Raw genomic sequence first — 19,468 nt, forward strand, 5'->3', positions numbered from 1 at the left:
TGTGACGCTCTAGGCTGAGCTGTGCCCTCTCTCCCAGGGTGGGGTGGGGGGCTGAGCATCCCTGCGGGGATCTCCTCTGAATTAGTCCCTCTGGGTGAGCAGTTGGGAGTGGGGGCGGGTGGAGAGATCTGACTTTCAGGCCTGGGTTGCAAGTGAGGAGAAAAGTTTGCACCTTCGGCGGCCTCCCTCACTTACCCAGCCCTGGACGTTGGGTTGAGAGCCAAGGTCTCCATCCCTACCTCTGAGAGAGCTGTAGGGAGAATGCTGCACCTGCTGCTGCTCCCTGAGTTCAGGCCCGAGTGTCCCTACCTGTGCTGTTCCACCTGACGCCTGACTGGCCTGGGGGCCCTCTGTCCTCCCTGCCTCCAGTCAGTCCTCCACGCCCCAGCAGTTTCGCTTCTGAGTCACAAACCTGTCCCCATCAGTCCCCTACTGAAACTCGGCCAAGCCTTCTCCTGTTCCTTCTGCTGTTTCAGTCCAGGCACCCCAGGACGTCGGCCCCAGGCCTTTGCACCCTTCGGGCCTACCACTTGTGGGGCTCACGCCATGCTGTGTGGCTGCTGGTCCTGGCCCAGCTGGCTCCACCAGGACTCCTTGCTTGGTACGGCCTGGGATTCTGCCGCCTCTTGTGCTGGCAATCCCAGTTCTGCTTCCAGACACAACTGTAAAGTCACCTTGGTTCTCCCCCAAGCATCAGGTGCTTTTCCCTCTGAGTTCTGCCAGCGTTTTGACTCTTGTTCCTCCCTGCCTCCCTGCCTCCCTGCCTCCCTCCCTCCCTCCCTCCCTCCTTCCCTCCTTTAGGCTCTTGGAAGCCAGGCCTGTAATTGCTCTGAAGGGCCTGTTCCTGCCACTGTTCCTCGCAGGCAAAGCCGGTCCTGACTCTTTTCCGTAAGTGTGCCTGGGACCATGGTAGCTGCTTGGTAGATGGGGAATTGACAAAACACTGCATTCTCTCTTCTTTTCTAGGGGGAGGCACCTACTCTTCTGGAGGGAAGCTTGAGCAACAAGAATGCTGCAGGGGAGGGGAGGGCCAGAGGGTACCTTCTTCCTGGAAGGTAAGCCTCAGGGCTGCAAGGGTCCTGAGAGGTCTCCAACCCCGACTGCCGGCCGTGCACGTCCACAGCCTTGGTTATTTGCCTTTCAGATCCCTCCTTCTCTCCAGCCCTTCTTTCCCCCTCCCCTCTCCTTCCCCTTCCCCCCTCCCCGGGGCACTCTTTTCATCCTCTCTTTGCAGGGCTGCTCTGGACGCAGTGTGGAACCAGGTGCTCTGAATTGTAAGTAACCCTGAAGGTCCTGGAATGGCCCACTGTTGCTCCCTCTGCAGGCTGTGAAACCCATCCCCTCCCCCTGGCCGGCCGGCGGCCGCAGACTCCTTGCAGCTGGAAGGAGCCTTGCTTGGGCGTCACGTGTCCAGCACTCTGCCCTTTAGCTAGGGGGCCCTTCCTGACTCTCCCTTCATTCGTTCACAGTTTAGCTTTCATTCGGTGCCAGGACTCATACAGTCTTGTGACACACAGGAAGCTGGGACGCCCGTGCAGCTGTGTGAAGACAGCAGGTTGGTCTTCTGCCCTGCGACTCCCCTTTTGTCCCCAGATCGGGAGTCCAGCCAGTTGCCCAGACCCCTTCCTTCCCTCTCTCTCCTGGGCAGCTCGGGTGTGGTACAGCGCTCTCGACGTGGCCCACGGCATGTGGCACCACCCTGAGAATTGCAGTGACTTCCACTTCTGTCTCAGCACCACTCGAGTGGATGGGAAGGAGCTGCCCCCCATTAACTGTAGACCCGGGTGGGCCACTTGGGCTCCATGGGGTAGGTGTGGTGGCTGGCACACAGACTGCGAGGGGCGGGGCCCGAACCTTCTGAGTTCCTGTGAGCTTCTGGTGCCTGCCCTGCTCCCACTTGCATTCACCTTGTGGGCCAGTAGCTCAGTGCCGCTTTCAGGCTGGGGCCAGAACACGTTCCGGTCCACGTTTCCGTGGCTCCGAGCTCTTTGGTCGGCTTGCATTTTCTTCCTTCCTCCCGTCTCCAGATACTTCAGCCTTTGTGACCCACGTGCCAGGCCCTGTAAAGCTGGAGGGAGGGTTCCGAGCCCTGGGCCGCAGCCACATGAGCATGTGGTACGGCTTTTTCTGTTCACCTGATTGAGCGCAGGGGCTAGAGGACAGGTTGCCAGCCTGTGCCCGTGGTTACGAGGCCTGAGTTGTCCTGGTCCCATGCTCTGTGAGAAGGCCCATCTGGCTGACTGCTGATGCCCACACGTGCACTGTGGCAACCGTGCAAAGGATGGAAAAGTGTATGGGGATCAGGCACAGAGAACTGCCCGAAGGCCATATCAGGCACAGAGAACTGCCCGAAGGCCACTTCCCAGAGGCCTGCGTGCTTGTCGTTTGGTGTGCGTTCCCCAGTTCTTTGCCCATGCCTTTCTGTCTGTCCTTTCAAGCTCGTGCTGTGTTACGGTGATGGTAAGTGTCAGTCCTTTGGGTATACCGTAAGTATCCCGAAAGTTTCCTCGGAAAATTAATCTACTATCTCCTGGCTCTGCAGCTCACTGTGGAGCCTGGTGGGTTCCAGCCTCTCCCCACTTGAGCCCCACACACAAATCCTCATACTTTGAACCCAGGGGTATTTTTTGTCCTGCAGCGTGAGTGCGGGACGTCTTCCTGAAGGCACCCTGCCCGTGGAGTTGATTGGCCTCTGGTATCACTGCAAGCCAGGCACCGTCCAGCAGCCCTCGGACTGTCTGGGTATTCTCGTTTCCCCAGTGGTTAGTCACCCAGGATGTGGCCGTAGGTCCCTGTGTGAAAGGCTGGGGGATCCTTCCATCTCCTGCTTGCTGAGGCGCTGTGGCATCCTTCCCCCTGGGGCCCCAGCCACCACTCTGGTCACCGTGCTCTAGCTCTAGCAACTGGCACGGTGACAGACACTGGGCCGTGGATCCTGACTTGTTGGTTGTAGTGCCTGCCCTTAGCCTGCTGCGCATTCACCCTCGCTCTCTTTGTCCGTTTTGAGCTGTATCTGTGTGGGCTACACATTCACTGAAGGCCCTGCCCCCATCACTCGGCATTCTCGGCCATGTGATCGTCCTAGCCCCCTGCTTCTGGCCGCTTGGTCCTGCTTAGTGCTAACCCCTGAGCTCTGCTGCCGCTCCTGCTGCTGGGGAGGTGGAGGGGACAACCCATCAGGCCCTGTTCTCGGTGAGCCTCGCTCTGTGAAAGGCTCTCCTGTGATTGGACCTGGCCTGCAGAAGAGATAGGAAAGAGCAGGAGGAGGAGGGACAAGAGGGCAGGCAGGAGCAGCAGTGGCCCTTTCACAGGCCGTGTTCTCAGTGACCAAATCCTGTGACAGGCTCTCCTGAGGTCAGCCCCGATGGGCAGAGGAGCCCCTCCTCCCCCAGGCCCCGAGCTGCCCGATGGTGCCAGTGCCCTCTCTCCAGTCCATGCGTGATGATGGCCTTGGAGCTCTCCGGAACAGAATCCTCCAGGGGTGGTTTTGCCTGCACTTCCCTGTCCAGTCCCCCACAGGCCCACTTCTCTCAGGCTTTGAAGCCCTTCCGTTACCATCTGCCATGGCCACGGAGGCCTTTCAGGATCACTCAGCAGGGACCACGGCCGTTTCCAGGCTTCCAGGTCCCGTGCCTACATGGAGAGTGCCCCCTCCTAGCATTAGGTTTGGACCCTCTCCTGGGGGCCCTGCGGCCCACTAAGATCTGTTGCCCAGTGGGTAGCCTCCTGTCCTTCATGTCATCTTAGACTGCAGCCCCTCATCAGGTAGCTCCGAGTCTCACCCTGCAGAGACACCATGACACTGCCGGCTGCTGCAGGTGCGTGCTGTTCTCGTAGCTTTTCTGGGGTGACCCTTCCCTCTGTCAGCAGGATCTTCCCCTTCACAAACTGGCCATGCCAGCAAATTGTTCCAGCACCGAAGGCCTGGCTGCCGCCTTGTGCCTGGGGCTGTGTATACACCCCCTTTCCCCTGGGTGGGCTCCTCATTACCAGATGAGCAGGTGTAGTCGGAGGATCCTGTACCAACGCCCATCTTTCCACCTGCTTTCCTGGACCACTCTGCAGCCAGCTGTCCCAGACGGGGCCCTTCAGGAGGCCGACTGGGAGAGGACATGAGCGGACTCCAAGGCTTACTGGTACTATCACGAGAGGGGCAGGAAGGAAGCAGGGTTGGGAAGCAGGTTGGACCTGCCCTGGCATTCTCGACTGACCCAGCAGGGAGATGTGGAGCAAGGATTGCCCACTAGAGGGGCCCGCCTGGGGCACAGAGCCGCAGGTCTTCCTAGTGCCTGGCACATGGTAGGCCACGTAGCCCACGCTGGCTGACTAGATGAAGTAACGTCCAGAACGGAGGCCCCGGGGAGACGTGTGCTGAGCAGCACGGGGAAGGACCCAGCGGCTGCCCTCGCAGAGGCAGAACTGTTCAGCCCTGCAGCTGGCTGCCTGGGTTGTGAAGGGATGTGCTTCCAGGGCGCTTGCTCACAGGGCAGCTCGTGATCTGTCAGCAGTAGTGTGGGCAGCGCCTGATGGGAGAGGGCAGATCTGAGTACTAAGGTGGCACAAAGCAAAGCGGATGGAAGTTGGCAGACACCACTCCCGCAAGAGCCCCTCAGAGGCGCACGCTCCCTGCTCTGGTATTCGGGGGGCTGCTGGGGGCCACCTTCTGGGCAGGCCTTTGGACCATGGAGCAGGAGGAGGTGTCAGTGTGAAGAGGAGTCTGCTAGCTGGGTGTGGGGTTGTGGAGGGCTTCACATAGGAGGGGCCTTCCAGATGTGTTGTAGTCAAAGGGCTTGTGTTTGGTGGGAAATGGGGGGGGGGCAGTGGGGGTGGGCAGCCTGGAAGGGTTAGAATGATCCTGAGATCTGAGAGAAAGTTCCTGGCCAGAGCAGAGCCCTTTGTGATACGAGATCTCGGGAGAGGAGGCCAGGAAACTGAGTGGGGTCTGACTCCACAGGAGTCTGGGCCGCACCTCCCCCGGGTTCACGGTGAGCATTTGGAAAGGTAGGCTGTGGGTCCTCTTCCTAAGAAAAACCTCACTGATGGCCCATGTGTCTGGCCAGTGGCTTGACAAACCCTTGTGTGCCTGTCTCGAGTCGGGAGTGTGCATGCCTTGGGGGCACCAGATGAGAAGATGCAGGTGTGTGTGGCTGAGGGGCAGCCTCCACCAAGTAACACTTGTCCCACTGAACTATGGCTCTTTGCCTTGAGACTCACCCGGAGGTCACTCGTTCTGGCTTGCAGTGAGGTTTCCGATTCTTGTTCCTGACTGAACAGTGGTGTTGGGAAAGATGGTATTAGGTCTCTGAGGTCTGAGGATTATTGTGGAGAGGGCAGGGGAGAAGGGTGTTGGGACCAGATCCCTCCAGGCCCCCACCTGAATGTCAACTTTTGCCCTATGTGACATCCTCATCTGGGATGCTGGAGAAGAGTGGCTGATGATGACTCAGAGAAAGAAAGTGTGGTGTGGTTGGCCCATGTGCTCTCCTGCATGTTTGAGCTATGGCAGCGTCCAGGGACAGGTACAGTTTTCAGTGTAGGCTTCTTGTCCACTGCTGTCTTTGCTGGAGAGTGGGTAATGAAGACAAGATGATGAGAGAGCTCAGCTTTGGAAACTTGTTGCATTGAACTGTAATATTCACAAATGATGTTTGAAGAAAGCTTTAGCAAAGAGCCCCCACTTTTTTATAAAGGATTTGTTCTGATGCCAAGCAATTCTTCATTGTGCTATATGGTTGCCAACTCCTTCAACTTTATTTTCTTTTCTTCTTTTTAAATTAATTTTTTATTAATACCAAGAGAACAGATTTCAAGTAGTTCATGGATACAATTATAAGAATACAATCATACTCCCTCCTCCCTCTTCCTTCCTTCTTTCCTTTTTTTCTTTCCTAATTTTTGTGATAACATTTCTGATTTATGATCAGAGGCTTAATGTTCGGCTAATTGAAGAGTTCAACGTGCAAAAAGTAGAAAGACCACTGTTCAGAAGCAAGGTATGTTGCTGACAAGCAGAGGCATGATCAGGGAGCAGTTTCCATGGCAGAAAATCTCATGCAGTGCTTGAGGACTGTGTTAAATAAGATACTAAAACTAATAGTCAACACATTGTGAAATATTTTTTCCCTTTTTTTCTCTAAACATTCCTGCCTTCTCTGTATTTCTGACTTTTTCAGGGCATTATTTCACAGGATATTAGACATATGATGATGGATATTAAAACAAATACAGATTCTTTATGTGTGTTACCATGAAAATGTAACAACGTGGCCAGCGCCGCAGCTCATTTGTCTAATCGTCCACCTGCGGCGCCTGCACCCCGGGTTGTGTACCCAGTTGGGGCGCCAGATTCTGTCCCAGTTGCTCCTCTTGCAGTCCAGCTCCCTGCTGTGGCTGGAGAAGGCAGTGGAGGATGGCCCAAGTGCTTGGGCCCTGCACCCGCATGGGAGACCAGGAGGAAGCACCAGGCTCCTGGCTTTGGATCAGCACAGTGCGCTGGCTGCAGTGCACCGGCTTTTGCGGCCATTTGGGGAGTGAACCAACGGAAAAGGAAGACCTTTCTCCCTCTCTCTCTCTTGCTGTCTAACTCTGCCTGTCAAAAAAAAGAAAAAAGAAAAAAATAATGTAACAATGCACTTTGCTTTGACATGGGAGCCTAATCTTTGTATTCGGTACATCTGTGTGGTTCATACACTGGACCAACATGGAGAGCGGATGGCTGGGTGGCTATTGCCATGAGGGTCATAGCTTTGGATTCTAGTGGAGCCTGTTTAAGTGTCAGTTCTTCCTCTTCCCGTGTGGCTTTGGTAGTTCCTCATTTCTCTGTGTCTTCATATCTTATAAACCAAGTGATACAAATGCCATTCACCTTAATAGGTCTGTTGCCAGCACACACCCTTGCACTTTGTATTCTCTCCTGCTGGAACTCAGGTTCTCAATCTTTGCTTCTACTTTGTAGGTTTCAGATTATTCCAGTAATTTTGACTAAAGGTTTTTCTTGTATCCTAAGTTTGGAAGTTTCAGGCATTTCCACCAATGTCCAAGGGATTGTGATGTGATCTTGGCTAAGTCCTGTGTGCTTTTTAGAAAATCTCAGTTGTGTTACTTAGAAAATAAGGTAATTATTCTTAGAACATGGTTGTCAAACCTTTGAGCCCATGCAGCGTCTTTGGCTGGGAAGTTCAGCCTGCCACACAGATCAGAGGAAGGCTGCTGCTCAGCTGAAGCAAAACCTGATCCCATCCCCCTCCTGTTTCCAGCTCCTTATTGGACCATTCCTCACAGAACTCATAATGTACTGCCACAGATTACAGTTCGAAAACTGGTGGCCAGTGTCCATGATTCTCAAAAATCAGTGCACATTCAGATCTCTCAATGATCATGTCGAATGCAGCTTCTGAATCAGAAGTGCTGAAGTGGGCCGGTGCCGCGGCTCACTAGGCTAATCCTCCGCCTTGTGGCGCCAGCACACCGGGTTCTAGTCCTGGTCAGGGCGCCGCATTCTGTCCCGGTTGCCCCTCTTCCAGGCCAGCTCTCTGCTGTGGCCAGAGAGTGCAGTGGAGGATGGCCCAGGTGCTTGGGCCCTGCACCCCATGGGAGACCAGGATAAGTACCTGGCCTCTGCCATCGGATCAGCGCAGTGCGCCGGCCGCAGCGCACCGGCTACGGCGGCCATTGGAGGGTGAACCAACGGCAAAGGAAGACCTTTCTCTCTGTCTCTCTCTCTCACTGTCCACTCTGCCTGTCCAAAACAAACAAACAAACAAACAAAAAAAAACTGCTGAAGTGGATTTGAGAGCCTGCACTTCTAAGCAGATCCCAGGAAGTGCAAAGGTAACTGGTCTTCGACAGTATGTTGACACCCAAGGGTCTGATTAGAGCACATTTTACCTATCATATCCTTTGATTTTGAGTCCTTCACTTACAGATATTCAGCTTTTAGCATCCATTGGAAAAATGTGTAGAATGAATGTGTTTATTAAGGGAAAAAATGCTAAATTATACAGTCGAGGAAACCGGCCTTCTGGGATATGAAGGAGATATCAAGTACAGTTTATTTCCCAATTTTGAGTATATGAAGTATCTGCACAATATTTTTTTTCTTTAAAATCGAAGTTACAGAGAAAGAGCTCTTCCATCTACTGGTTCATTCCCAGATGGCCACAATGTCTAGCACTGGGACAGGCTGAAGCCAGGAGCCAGGAGTTTCATCCAGGTCTGCCACATGGGAGGCAGGGGCCTACAGTCTTGGGCCATCTTCCACTGCTTTTCCCAGGCACTTTAACAGGGAGCTGGATCAGATATGGAGCAGCTGGGACTCAAGCCAGTGCCCATATAGGATGCTGGCATTACAGCCAGTGGCTTTTAGCTGCTACCCCACAGTGTTGGTGCCATGTAAAGTATTTTGTAAAGAGCACACTTTGAGTTAAAAACTGTTGAATTTTCCTTGCAATTTGGGGAGAGTTGCACTTTGCTTGTAAAAATAATCTAAATCCTAGAAGAGATCTAATTATGTAAGCTAATGTACTCTTCACAAAGGAAAGTCTGGCAGAAGCAAGTTGCAACTGTTCTGGCCTGTGTGCTAAGTGAAAGGCTAGAATGGTGGGTAGGTGTCAGTGTACTTTCTTCATCACTGCAATTACATAGCATCTGGAATGAAGCCTCCATACTTTGTCTCTAATGCTGAGGTGAATACCTGAGTTCAGTGTTGATAAAGCATTCTGTCTTCACGTTTTGCTGAGACTTCTCCTTTAAGTACTGAGTAGACCAGCTACTACTTTAAAAGATTATAGGGCTTTCCTAGCCAAGTGTTTTCAGTTTAGTAATGTCATGGCTAAATGGGGGTCCACTTTAGCAAGTGTGGCCAGTGTGTTTGGATTTAGTGTCATTTGGCTTATGTGGAATATAATAGAATAGCAGAATGCTCAGTCTGGCATTGCCATAGACCCCTGTTCATAAGGGTGAACTCTGTCTCCATGGAAGCAGAAGTGACATGCACATCATCTGTGGGAAGACCAAGGATGTATGCAGAACTTTGCCCACATGTAGAAGCTGACAGTCTGGTGACCAATACATCAATATCACTGGATCATTAACAACAGTCATTCTTTGATTAATGCATCCTTTCACTTTCTGGCATTTAAGCACCTCCGCTCTCTCAGGCATTAGGTTTAGAAAAGTGAAGAAAAGAAGTAACCTGCTCCCAGGCCACAGACAGAAACTATGGGAGGGAGGGGCTTTAAGCATAGTGGAGCTGGCATTGTGGTGTAGCAGATAAAGCTGCTGTCTGCAGTGCCGGCATTCCATATGGGCGCCAGTTCATGTCCCAGCTGCTCCACTTCTGATCCAGCTCCCTGCTAATGTCCTGAGAAAGCAGCGGAAGATGGCTCAAGTACTTGGGCCCCTGCCACCCAGGTGGGAGACCTGAAGGAAGTCCCTGGCTGTTGGCTTCACCTGGCTCAACCCTCACTGTTGTGGGCATTTGGGGAGTAAATCAGAGGATATAGGATGTCTCCATCTCTCTGTAACTCCAACATTCTGATAAATTTAAAAAAAAAAAATTAAAAAGCCATAGCACAAGGGATCTCGGGGAAGGAAACAACTGCTGTCTCGGATGATGAGGCTGGATTTGTGGACCCCAGCATAGGGGGAGGCCCAAAAGCATATACTCAGTACTTCCCCCAAAATACGCAGTTCACCACAGGTACCTCTGGAGGGCTTGTTGATCAGCCTTCCCTGTACAGTCTTACAAATCCCAAGAATCTGCTTGGTCACCACCCGGCTCCCCACAAACTACCCCTGGTACAAACTCAGCAGTGAGAAATATGAGGGTACTTCAAAATTTTCATGGAATTAAAAATTACTTATGAGTTAAAAAATTGAAATTACATAGTTTTTTTCATAATACACATGTACCATGACCCTTTTTTTTTTTTTTTGGACAGGCAGAGTGGACAGTGAGAGAGAGAGACAGAGAGAAAGGTCTTCCTTTGCTGTTGGTTCACCCTCCAATGGCCACTGCGGCCAGCGCACCACGCTGATCTGATGGCAGGAGCTAGGTACTTATCCTGGTCTCCCATGGGGTGCAGGGCCCAAGCACTTGGGCCATCCTCCGCTGCACTCTCTGGCCACAGCAGAGAGCTGGCCTGGAAGAGGGGCAACCGGGACAGAATGCGGCGCCCTGACCAGGACTAGAACCCGGTGTGCTGGCGCCACAAGGCGGAGGATTAGCCTAGTGAGCCGCGGTGCCGGCCAACCATGACCCTTTTGAAGACTACTGATAGAGGGACTGCAGATCAGGTCTTTAAGGAAAAGAAGTCCTGCAAGAATATCCTGTTCTGCTATTTCATAATCCCTTTAAAAGCTGGGGACTTTGGTCACATGACACAGCCAGATCTTTAATGTGTCTTCTGCACTGTGATCCCTGCTATCCCAGTAGCATAACCACATTTCCAACAGCACGACTTTGCCCAAGTGTTGCCCTAACTGCCTCTCTGGTCTCAGTTTGCTCATCTGTCAAATAGAGACAATAAAAACCATCCTCAACTCATGCGATAACTGTTAGTACTAAATGGGTCCAATTTCAGCCACTATTCTGGAAGTTTCTTAAAGTTGTATTTATAACATGGCCTGAATCAAAGCAGCTTTTCCCTCCCTCTTTGGTATAGTCATCTCCTCCACTCCAACAGCCTGGACTGTTTCCTGGTCCCTGGCACTCAACTCCTGTACTCTCCACGTTGCTGCCTCATTGTGGATTCACCTTTTCAGTTCCTGCATCCTCATGAAGCATTCCTCAACAGTCTAACCCTGGCTTCAAGGACTGCTCTTTGAACATTACAGCTTTCTGAAACCTGTCTAGTACTCTTTAAACAAAAAGAAAATATTTATTTATTTAAACAATGACAGACAACACAGAGTGTGCACTTCCATCTGTTGGTTCGCTCCCAAAACAGCTACAATAGTGGGGGCTGAGCCAAGTTGGATCCAGAAGCCAGACGCTTGTTCTAGGTCTCCCATATGCGAATCAGGAACTCAAGTTCTTGAGCCATCATCTGTTGCTTCCCAAGCACATTAATAGGGACCTGGATCAGAATCAGAGTTGCTGAAACTAGAATCAGCACTCCAGTATGGGATGGATGGGTCCCAAGTAGTAGTTTGAAGCTGCTGTAGTACACACTCATCAGCTATCTAGTACTCCTGTGCAAGGTTATCTTGAGTGTTTCTGCTTTGTTTATGACATTTGTGTACCTTGTTGCCCTGGATAGACTGGAGTCTTTCTGAGGTAAAGGACCTTACGTGGTTCACTCTCATACTGTCCCCAGAGTGCCTTTGTCAGAGATGTTGACTGATAGCAGTAAATTGTTAAATTTGAGTCATTCAACGTTTATGAAATGTGCACCATAAAACATACTGTACCATGCGGGACTTGTCAAATGAATGATACAGCCCCTGCCCTGGAGTTAGTTACATGCTGATTTGAGAGGGAATACATATTAGTAACTTTGGTTTGGGGAAGGACCAGATGCCATCCACAGAATTATCTGAGAAGTGCTACAAGAGGTGGGGATGTATCTCATTGGGAGACTAGGAAGGCTCAGAAGGAGACTGAGCTGTGTGCTAAAAAAATGGACTTGATTTTGTAGGTAGTGATACAGGAGTCCAACCCAAATAAGTCAGTGCAACCCCAAGAAGTTATCTGTTGGCTTAGAAGACAAGAGATAAGTAGCAATAAGAATAGCTTGAGTTGGGGCTGGCACTGTGGCATGGAGGGTTATGCCTGCACCTTCAGTGTCAGCATCCCACATGTGCCCCGGTTCAACTCCAGGCTGCTCCACTTTTTTTTTTTAGCAAATTACATTTGATTTTTTTTAAGATTTATTTATCTGAAAGAGTTACAGAGAGGCAGAGAGAGAGAGAGAAGTCTTCCATCTGCAGGTTCACTCTCCAAATGGTGGCAGCAGCCAGAGCTGGACTGATCCAAAGCCAGGAGCTTCTTCCAGGTCTTGCACACGGGTGCAGAGGCCCAAGCACTTGGGCCATCTTCTGCTACTTTCCCAGGCCATACCAGAGAGCTGGATAGGAAGTGCAGCAGCCAGGACTTGAGCTGGTGCCCATGTGGGATGCTGGCACTGCAGGCAGTGGCTTTTACCTGCTACACCACAGCACCAGCCCTACTGCTCCAGTTCCGATTCAGCTCCCTGCTAATGCTCCTGGGAAAGAGTGGAAAATGGCTGAAGTACTGGGCTCCTACACACATGCAGGAGACCCAGAAGTGGCTTTTGGCTTCAGATTAGCCCAGCTGCAGCCATTTTGGGAATGGACAAGCAGATGGAAGATCTGTCTCTTCCTCTCTCTCTCTAACTCTGACTTTCAAATAAATAAATAAATCTTTAAGATATAGCTCAGGCAAAGGAAGGGGGAGTGGATAGTGCTTTCCAAATCTCATCTTGTGGTCTCTGACTCAGTGAGATAGGTGCTGTTATGTCCACTTGACCAATGAAGAAACCAGAGCACAGAGGTCCAGGGGTTTAGCTAAGCTCTGGAGAGTGAATTATAATTTAAACTTAGGGTTGGCCCACCCAGAGTCTGTGTGTCCACCAAGCAAGTTGAGGACAAGCATGTGCATTCTGAGCCTCGTGTAAAGAATCTCAAGCTGTTGCCTTGAGTTAATGCTCTTTTGAAATATGGACTGGTCCTGGGCCCTGGGTATATTCTTGCTCAATTCACTTTGCTATATATCTCGTTTCCCATCTGTTAAGCGAAGAACTCCACCACAGTGACCACTTCAACATCTTCCAGCTCCAGTACAGTGTGATCCAGAGACCTTTAAATTGTTGCTTGCCCATGAACAGGTCAACATCGCCCTTCAGATTGTAGGAAGGACTGGTGCACTTTAATCAAAAGAGTGCACATTTCACAAAATAGATTCTATGATGACACCTGAAATGGTCAACTCAATTTATTCAATTTTGAGAGTAGAAGCCGAATTGGCCAGGAGATTGCAGGCCTCCTGTGCTGAAAAACTGTTCAAAGGCACCATCCTTAACTACTTATCCCTGATAATTGTAGTTTGCTGCCAATTCCTTCCATATTCATCTTCCTACAACGGTTGCAACAGGGGTTGGTGGTGAGATGATTGGGATACAAGTATCATCTGCAACCATAGCAAATACTCTTTTCCTCTGATTTAGATATTTTGATGTTTGCTCATGTCTACTTCTTTCCCCCTTCAGAGCAAAACTATCAGAGTATTTCCTGTTTATAAAATGACTGTTAAGACCACTGCTTTTTACTGATTATATGATGAGGAAAGAATCAATGAGAGCAGATGTTTCTGAGCACTCCAGCTGTGTGCAGAGACATAGTTGGACCTGGCTCCTGTGTTGTCTCTTCGGTGAGAAAGCAAAGCTAACATTGCCATCAAGCTTTACAGCTTACAGTTCTGTACGTGCCAAGCAAAGCTCCTCTTTGTGTGTGGTCCAAGGAGCCCAACTTTAAAACTAGTTCCTCCTGTGCACCAAATGTCCATGGAACATCATGCTGTAACTCCCACTGTGGCTATGAAAAGAATGAAAACAGCTCTACTGTAGTTTGGGTCCTTACATTGTATTCCAGCTTCTGAAGAATGACCATTCAGGCTGTCTTTCTTACTCTGGGTCACATACTGCTCACTCAATCTTAGGTCAATTCTGTATTGTGGTTATCTGGACTTTATCCTGATTCCTTTCTCATTGCATATGGTTATGTACTCTACTCCATTCTGCCTCATTATCTGTATACCTAGCCTTTTCTCGTGTTTAGTTTCTGTAAGTTTCTGGACTAGACATAGATGTACAGGGAGGCAAATGAAGTTCAAGAGTAAGCTACAGATTTCTCTAACTTGCACAGGCCTGGAAGGAGGCCTAGCATTATGTTCCTACAGATGTGTGGTTTATGATGTCTTCAGAAGATATTTTAAATGCATTTGGTTCAGGACACCTCTCTTTCTACTCTGCTTTCTCCACTCTTCCCCTTGTTTTGTGTAACAGTACAATGGCCATAGGCATATTGAGAATCCAACTAAGAGAACTAAGTTGGGATATGTTTAGTTTGGTTAAGAGAGTTACATCTCAGGGGTTCAAAACCTATTTCATATGTTTTCAAGTTGTTGCTAACTGTCTTATGTGAGAATAGCTTCTGCCTATATGCCAGTTTATCTAGTGACAGGACAAGAAGTGTGGGACTAGGGGTACATTGTGTTGTCACTGTGGCTTATAGAGGTTGGTGCCAGTTATGTTGACAGTGGAAGAGAGTCAAGGTTCATAATGTGTGGAGCTGGAAGCTAGTCTGTGGAAAAATCTTCTGATGGCAATCAGATGTATAATATTGTAAGTATAAAAGTCTCTTCACTGAACAGTAAAAGTTCTCTCCTGTCGCTTAGCGCATAGTGTATGCCTCTGTAAACTCAACATGCGTTTTTTGCACATTTGGTTGTAGGTTGTGTGAAATGGCATTTTTCAGAGTTCGGAGGTTGTGGAATATAGACCTGGAGTAGGACTAGAAACTGTGCAGAAAGGAGTTAATGGAATATGCTTGAGAGTGCTGTCCTTAGAAAAACATGCTTAAGAGCTTGGCCCTCTGCTGACATCTGGGAACTGTGTGTCCCTAGTCAACAGTGTGCCCAGATTGTACAAATGATAAGGTTTATACTGAACACCTTGTTTTCCTTCTGAGAGTCTGAAATTGATACATGCTAGGCACATGATGCCTATGTGACTGACCCCTACTATAAACTGGGCAATAAGTCTGGGCTTCCATGGGTAGAACCATCCCACAAATGTCACTACATTTTCATTGCTGAAGTAAAAATGTGCTTTGTGTGGATGCTCATGGGAGGGAGAGCACATTAAGGAAGCCTGCACATAAAGTTTCTCCAGATTCTGTTTTTCTCTTGTGATCAGGATTTGTTGTTGTAATAATTCTTAGCTGTGAGTCAAGCTATATGCTGAGTCCTGCAAGTTTACAACTATAACGGACAAAAAAAATGAAGTAATATATTACAGGGGTATATTAGGACCTTAGCAAAGATGTGCTACTATCAGTGTTACTTTTTATGAAGTTTGAGATGTTTGTAATATTTGCTAAGTGTGTATTCTTTTGTATTTATTTTCTCATTTTAAATAAATTTTTACCTTTGTTCTCAATTTTATATTGGTAATTTTGTATTCTTATATTTTAAAAGGGCCCCAAATGTTACAGACTTTAGGGCCTACAAAACCTCTCTGCCTTGGATCCAAGACTTGCTAGTTCTTACTGGTTTTATTATTATCTCTTCATGTTTCACAGGTATGGAAACTAAAACTTAGAGGAAATCAAGCTTACTTGGAAAGAAACAGGACAGGAACTAGTTCTTCCAACACCCATTGAATGCTCTTTCCCTTGCATTTCATAAAATGTTCTGGTGAGTTTTCTGTAAATGTTAGTCATGAGGTATTGTCCACTGGATGACATTCAGGAGATTGGAGTTCTAGTACCATCCCTTTCAGCAGATGGGTAATCCTAAACTCGTTCTTTTCCCTTCTGGGATGGGTTATACCTTTTCTAAAACAAAGAGGTTAGACTAGATGCTCTTTAGGGACCTTTCTGTCTTTGATGTTCTCTGAGTTTTTCATTCCAGAGGTACTAGAATTACACTATCTTTTTAAAATTTATTTTATTTATTTGAAAGTCAGAGTTACACAGAGAGAAGGAGAGACAGAGAGAGACAGAGGTCTTCCACCCACTGGTTCACTCTCCAATTGGCCACAATGGCCAGAGCTGTGCCGATCTGAAACCAGGAGCCAGGAGCTTCCTCTGGTTCCCTCACACGGGTGCAGGGGCCCAAGGACTTGGGCCATCTTCTACTGCTTTCCCAGGCCATGAAAAGAGCTGGATTGGAAGAAGAGCAGCTGTGACTAGAACTGTCGCCCATATGGGATTCTGGTGCTTCAGGCCAGGGTTTTAACCTGCTGCACCACAGTGCTGGCCCCCTAGAATTACATTATCATAGTTGAATTCAGTCATCATCTTTGTCTTGGATTTACCTCATCTCTAAAATGGAAGTAAAATACAAATATTTTCTGAGCATTGTGAAGCGCCTGGCTGCATTCTGTCTAATTAGGAACATTTCTATGTATAGTTCTCACAACTGCTACTAAAATGAGAACCTAAATGTCAAATATAGATTTTAAAATGAAAAGAAAATGAGTTATAAATATACTAGTTTTCAAACATTTTTAATGGAAGTATAATTTTCAGACAGAAAAAAATTACACAAATGCTAAGTGAACTGGTTAATGAATATTTTCAAAGTTGACACTGCAATGTAACCAGCACTTAAATTAAGAAGTAGAATACTGCTAGGAATCCCTTATGATCTTCTCCAAGTCATTGCTTCCAAATATAACCTCTATCTTGATGCAATATCTATGATTACATAAATGGAATCCTATATTATGCACTTTTATTATTGTTTAGAGTCTTATAGTTAATGTTGCTTTTGAGATTAATTTGTGTAATTAATGTTGTGTGAGAAGTACTTCCTTTTTCCTCATTGACATAAAATATTGCATTTTATTTCAATACCATGATTTTTCCATTTTACCATTCATGAATAGCTCCGGGTTTTTGCTATGATAAAGCTGTTATGAACATTCTTGTATTTGTTTTCTTTGGTGAATATCATGTATTTTTATTGTGTATGTGTTTTTATGTTTAGGGGTATAATTGATAACTTATAAGATACACATATGTTTAAATTTAGTAGATATACCTCCTATGATTTGAACAAGACCTGGCTTCTGGAGTAATGCAGATATTTAAACCCCAAAATCATATGTTAATGTTACTAAGAGGATAGAAACTTAATCCAATTATGTTATTTAGCAGTTGGGAGGTCATTAGAGCATTGGAGGCAAGCCCTCATATGGTAGTTCTTCAAAGTACTGGTTCTAAAAACCTACTTGGACCTAGCCACTCTCTCTGCCTCCTGACTCACCAGGTGATACTTCATCTGCACATGCTCTCTCTTGTCCTATAATGTTCTGTGCCACCTCAGGATTTTTCAAGCAAGAACACTATCAACAGATGTATATCAGTGGGGCTGATTGATCTTAGACTGTGAACCTCCAAAACTGTGAGCTGAAATAAATCTTTCATAAGTAGCTTGTCTCAGGTATTTTGTTGAGGTAATAAAAAGCTGATTAGTATAATTACCAAATTGTTTTCAAAAGGGATTGTATCAATTTACACTACCACTAGCAGTGTATAAGTTCCATTTGCTTTCTGTGATTTAGATATGATGCCATTTAGGTGGGTGGGCAAAATAATCTGATTTTGGTTATTTATTGAATAGATCAAACTTTTGTGGTATACAATTTTATGACTTTAGACTGGTGTATAGAGCCATGTATCCATCAGTACAGAATAGTTTCATCACCACCCCAAATTCCCATTGCCACCTGTTTATATTTAGTTCCACCCTCATTCCCAAACCCTGGAAGGCTGTGATTTGATTTCCATCCCATAGTTTTGCTCTTTCTAGATTGTCAAATAAACAGAATCATATGATTTATAGTCATTTGGATCTAGCATTTTTTCTTGGCAGAAGGCCTTTGAGAATCATCCATGTTGTGTATATCAGTAGTCCATTCCTTTTTGTTGCTGTGTAGTATTCCATTGTCTGGTGCATAATATTTTGTTTATCAATTCCTCAGCTGAGGTGTGTTTGATTTGTTTCCATTATTTTCTGTTTTAAATAATAATTATTATAAATAATTATTTACAGGATTTTGTGGGAATATAGGTTTTTATTTCTCTTAAGTAAATATGCAGGTGTGGTATTGCTGTGTTGCATGCCAAATTGGTGGATTATAGGTTCTTTAAAAAAATTTGATGAACATTTGAAGGGTGACTATACCATTTTGCATTCCCACTACTAGGATGTGACAGTTCCAGTTGGTCCACATTCTTTTTTTTTAAAGTTTTATTTTATTTATTTGAAAAAATTCGGGGCCGGCGCTGTGGTACAGCAGGCTAACACCCTGGCCTGAAGTGCCAGCATCCTATATGGGCACCGGTTCTAGTCTTGGCTGCTCCTTTTCTTATCCAGCTCTCTGCTATGGCTTGGGAAAGCAGTAGAAGATGGTCCAAGTCCTTGGGCCCCTGCACCCACGTGGGAGACCCGTAAGAAGCTCCTGGCTCCTGGCCTTGGATCGGCGCAGCTCTGGCCATTGCGGCCATCTGGGGAGTGAACCATCGGATGGAAGACTTCTCTCTCTGTCTCTCCTTCTCTCTGTGTAACTCTGACTTTTAAATAAATAAAATAAAATCTTTAAAAAAAAAAAGAATTACAGAGAGAGGTAGAGATAGTGAGAGAGGTCTTCCATCTGATGGTTCACTCCCCAATTGGCCACAATGGTCGGAGCTGTGCCAATCCAAAGACAGGAGCCAGGAGCTTCTTCCAGGTCTCCCACATGGGTGCAAGGGCCCAAGGACTTAGGCCATTTTCTACTGCTTTCCCAGGCCATAGCGGAGAGCTGGATTGGAAGAGGAGCAACTGGAACTAGAACCAGTGCCCACATGGGATGCTGGCGCTTCAGGCCAGGGCTTTAACCCGCTGCACCACAGTGCCAGCCCTGGTCCACATTCTTGCCAGCACTTGGTATTGCTGGTTACTTTTTTAAAATATTAGCCATTCCGAGGTGTGTAGTGGTATCTTTTTGTGGTTTTACTTTGCATTTCTCTATTAATAATGTTAAATATTTTCCCCTATGCTTATTGGTCATCCACATAACTTCTTTGGTGAATTTTCTGTTACTATTTTTATATATTTAAAATATTAAGTTGCTTGTTTTCTTACTGTTAATTCAAAATATCTTATTTGGGGGCCCAGCATTGTGGTGCAGCAGATGAAGCTGCTGTTTGCAATGCTGGCATTCCATATTGGAGTGCTGGTTTAAGTGCTGGCTGCTCCACTCTGATCTATCTCCCTGCTAATGCACGTGGGAAAGCAATGAATGATGGCCCAAATGTTTGGGCTCCTGCCACCCACATGGGAGACCTAGATGGAGTTCCTGGCTCCTGGCTTCCCCCTGGCGTAGCCCCAGCTATTGTGGCCATTTGGGGGGTGAACCAGCAGATGGAAAATCAATCAATCTTTCTCTCTCTCTTCCTACCTTCCTCCCTCCCTTCCCTACCTCTTTCCCTCTGTTTGCCTTTAAGTAAACAAATAAATCCTATAACTCTTATTTTAAATAATTACAGATTCAGAAGAAGTTGCAAAGAAATATACAGGGAAATGCCATGCACCCTTCACACCGACTTCCCTAATGTTAACATCTTGCATAACTTTGGTACAATATTAACAACAGAAAATTGATATCAGTGCAGTATAGAGTTTATTCAAAGTTCACCAGTTATACTTACACTTTGTGTAAGTGCATTTCTATGCAAT

At 47.3% G+C, this 19,468-nt stretch overlaps 1 protein-coding gene across 13 annotated transcripts in view; it reads left to right on the plus strand.

Moving 5' to 3' along the window:
• The window catches only part of LOC127487103 (uncharacterized), a 54,188-nt gene that overhangs the window by 896 nt on the left and 33,824 nt on the right, over positions 1–19,468 (plus strand). Inside the window, exons 1-6 of one of the 13 annotated variants that reach the window (XM_089323728.1) lie at positions 6–601; positions 802–888; positions 967–1,055; positions 1,235–1,274; positions 1,470–1,555; positions 1,649–1,807. In XM_089323728.1, coding sequence (XP_089179854.1) covers positions 1,010–1,055; positions 1,235–1,274; positions 1,470–1,555; positions 1,649–1,807 — 331 coding nt within the window. In that variant the 5' untranslated portion in view covers positions 6–601; positions 802–888; positions 967–1,009. Of the gene's footprint in view, positions 1–5; positions 602–801; positions 17,594–19,468 lie in introns of those variants that run through there. The other 12 variants (XR_016227598.1, XM_089323726.1, XM_089323727.1 and 9 more) reach the window with 12 other exon arrangements.

The sequence above is a fragment of the Oryctolagus cuniculus genome, chromosome X (genome assembly GCF_051225735.1).
Source record: "Oryctolagus cuniculus isolate XC-2025 breed Fujian yellow rabbit chromosome X, ASM5122573v1, whole genome shotgun sequence".
Taxonomy (NCBI): domain Eukaryota; kingdom Metazoa; phylum Chordata; class Mammalia; order Lagomorpha; family Leporidae; genus Oryctolagus; species Oryctolagus cuniculus.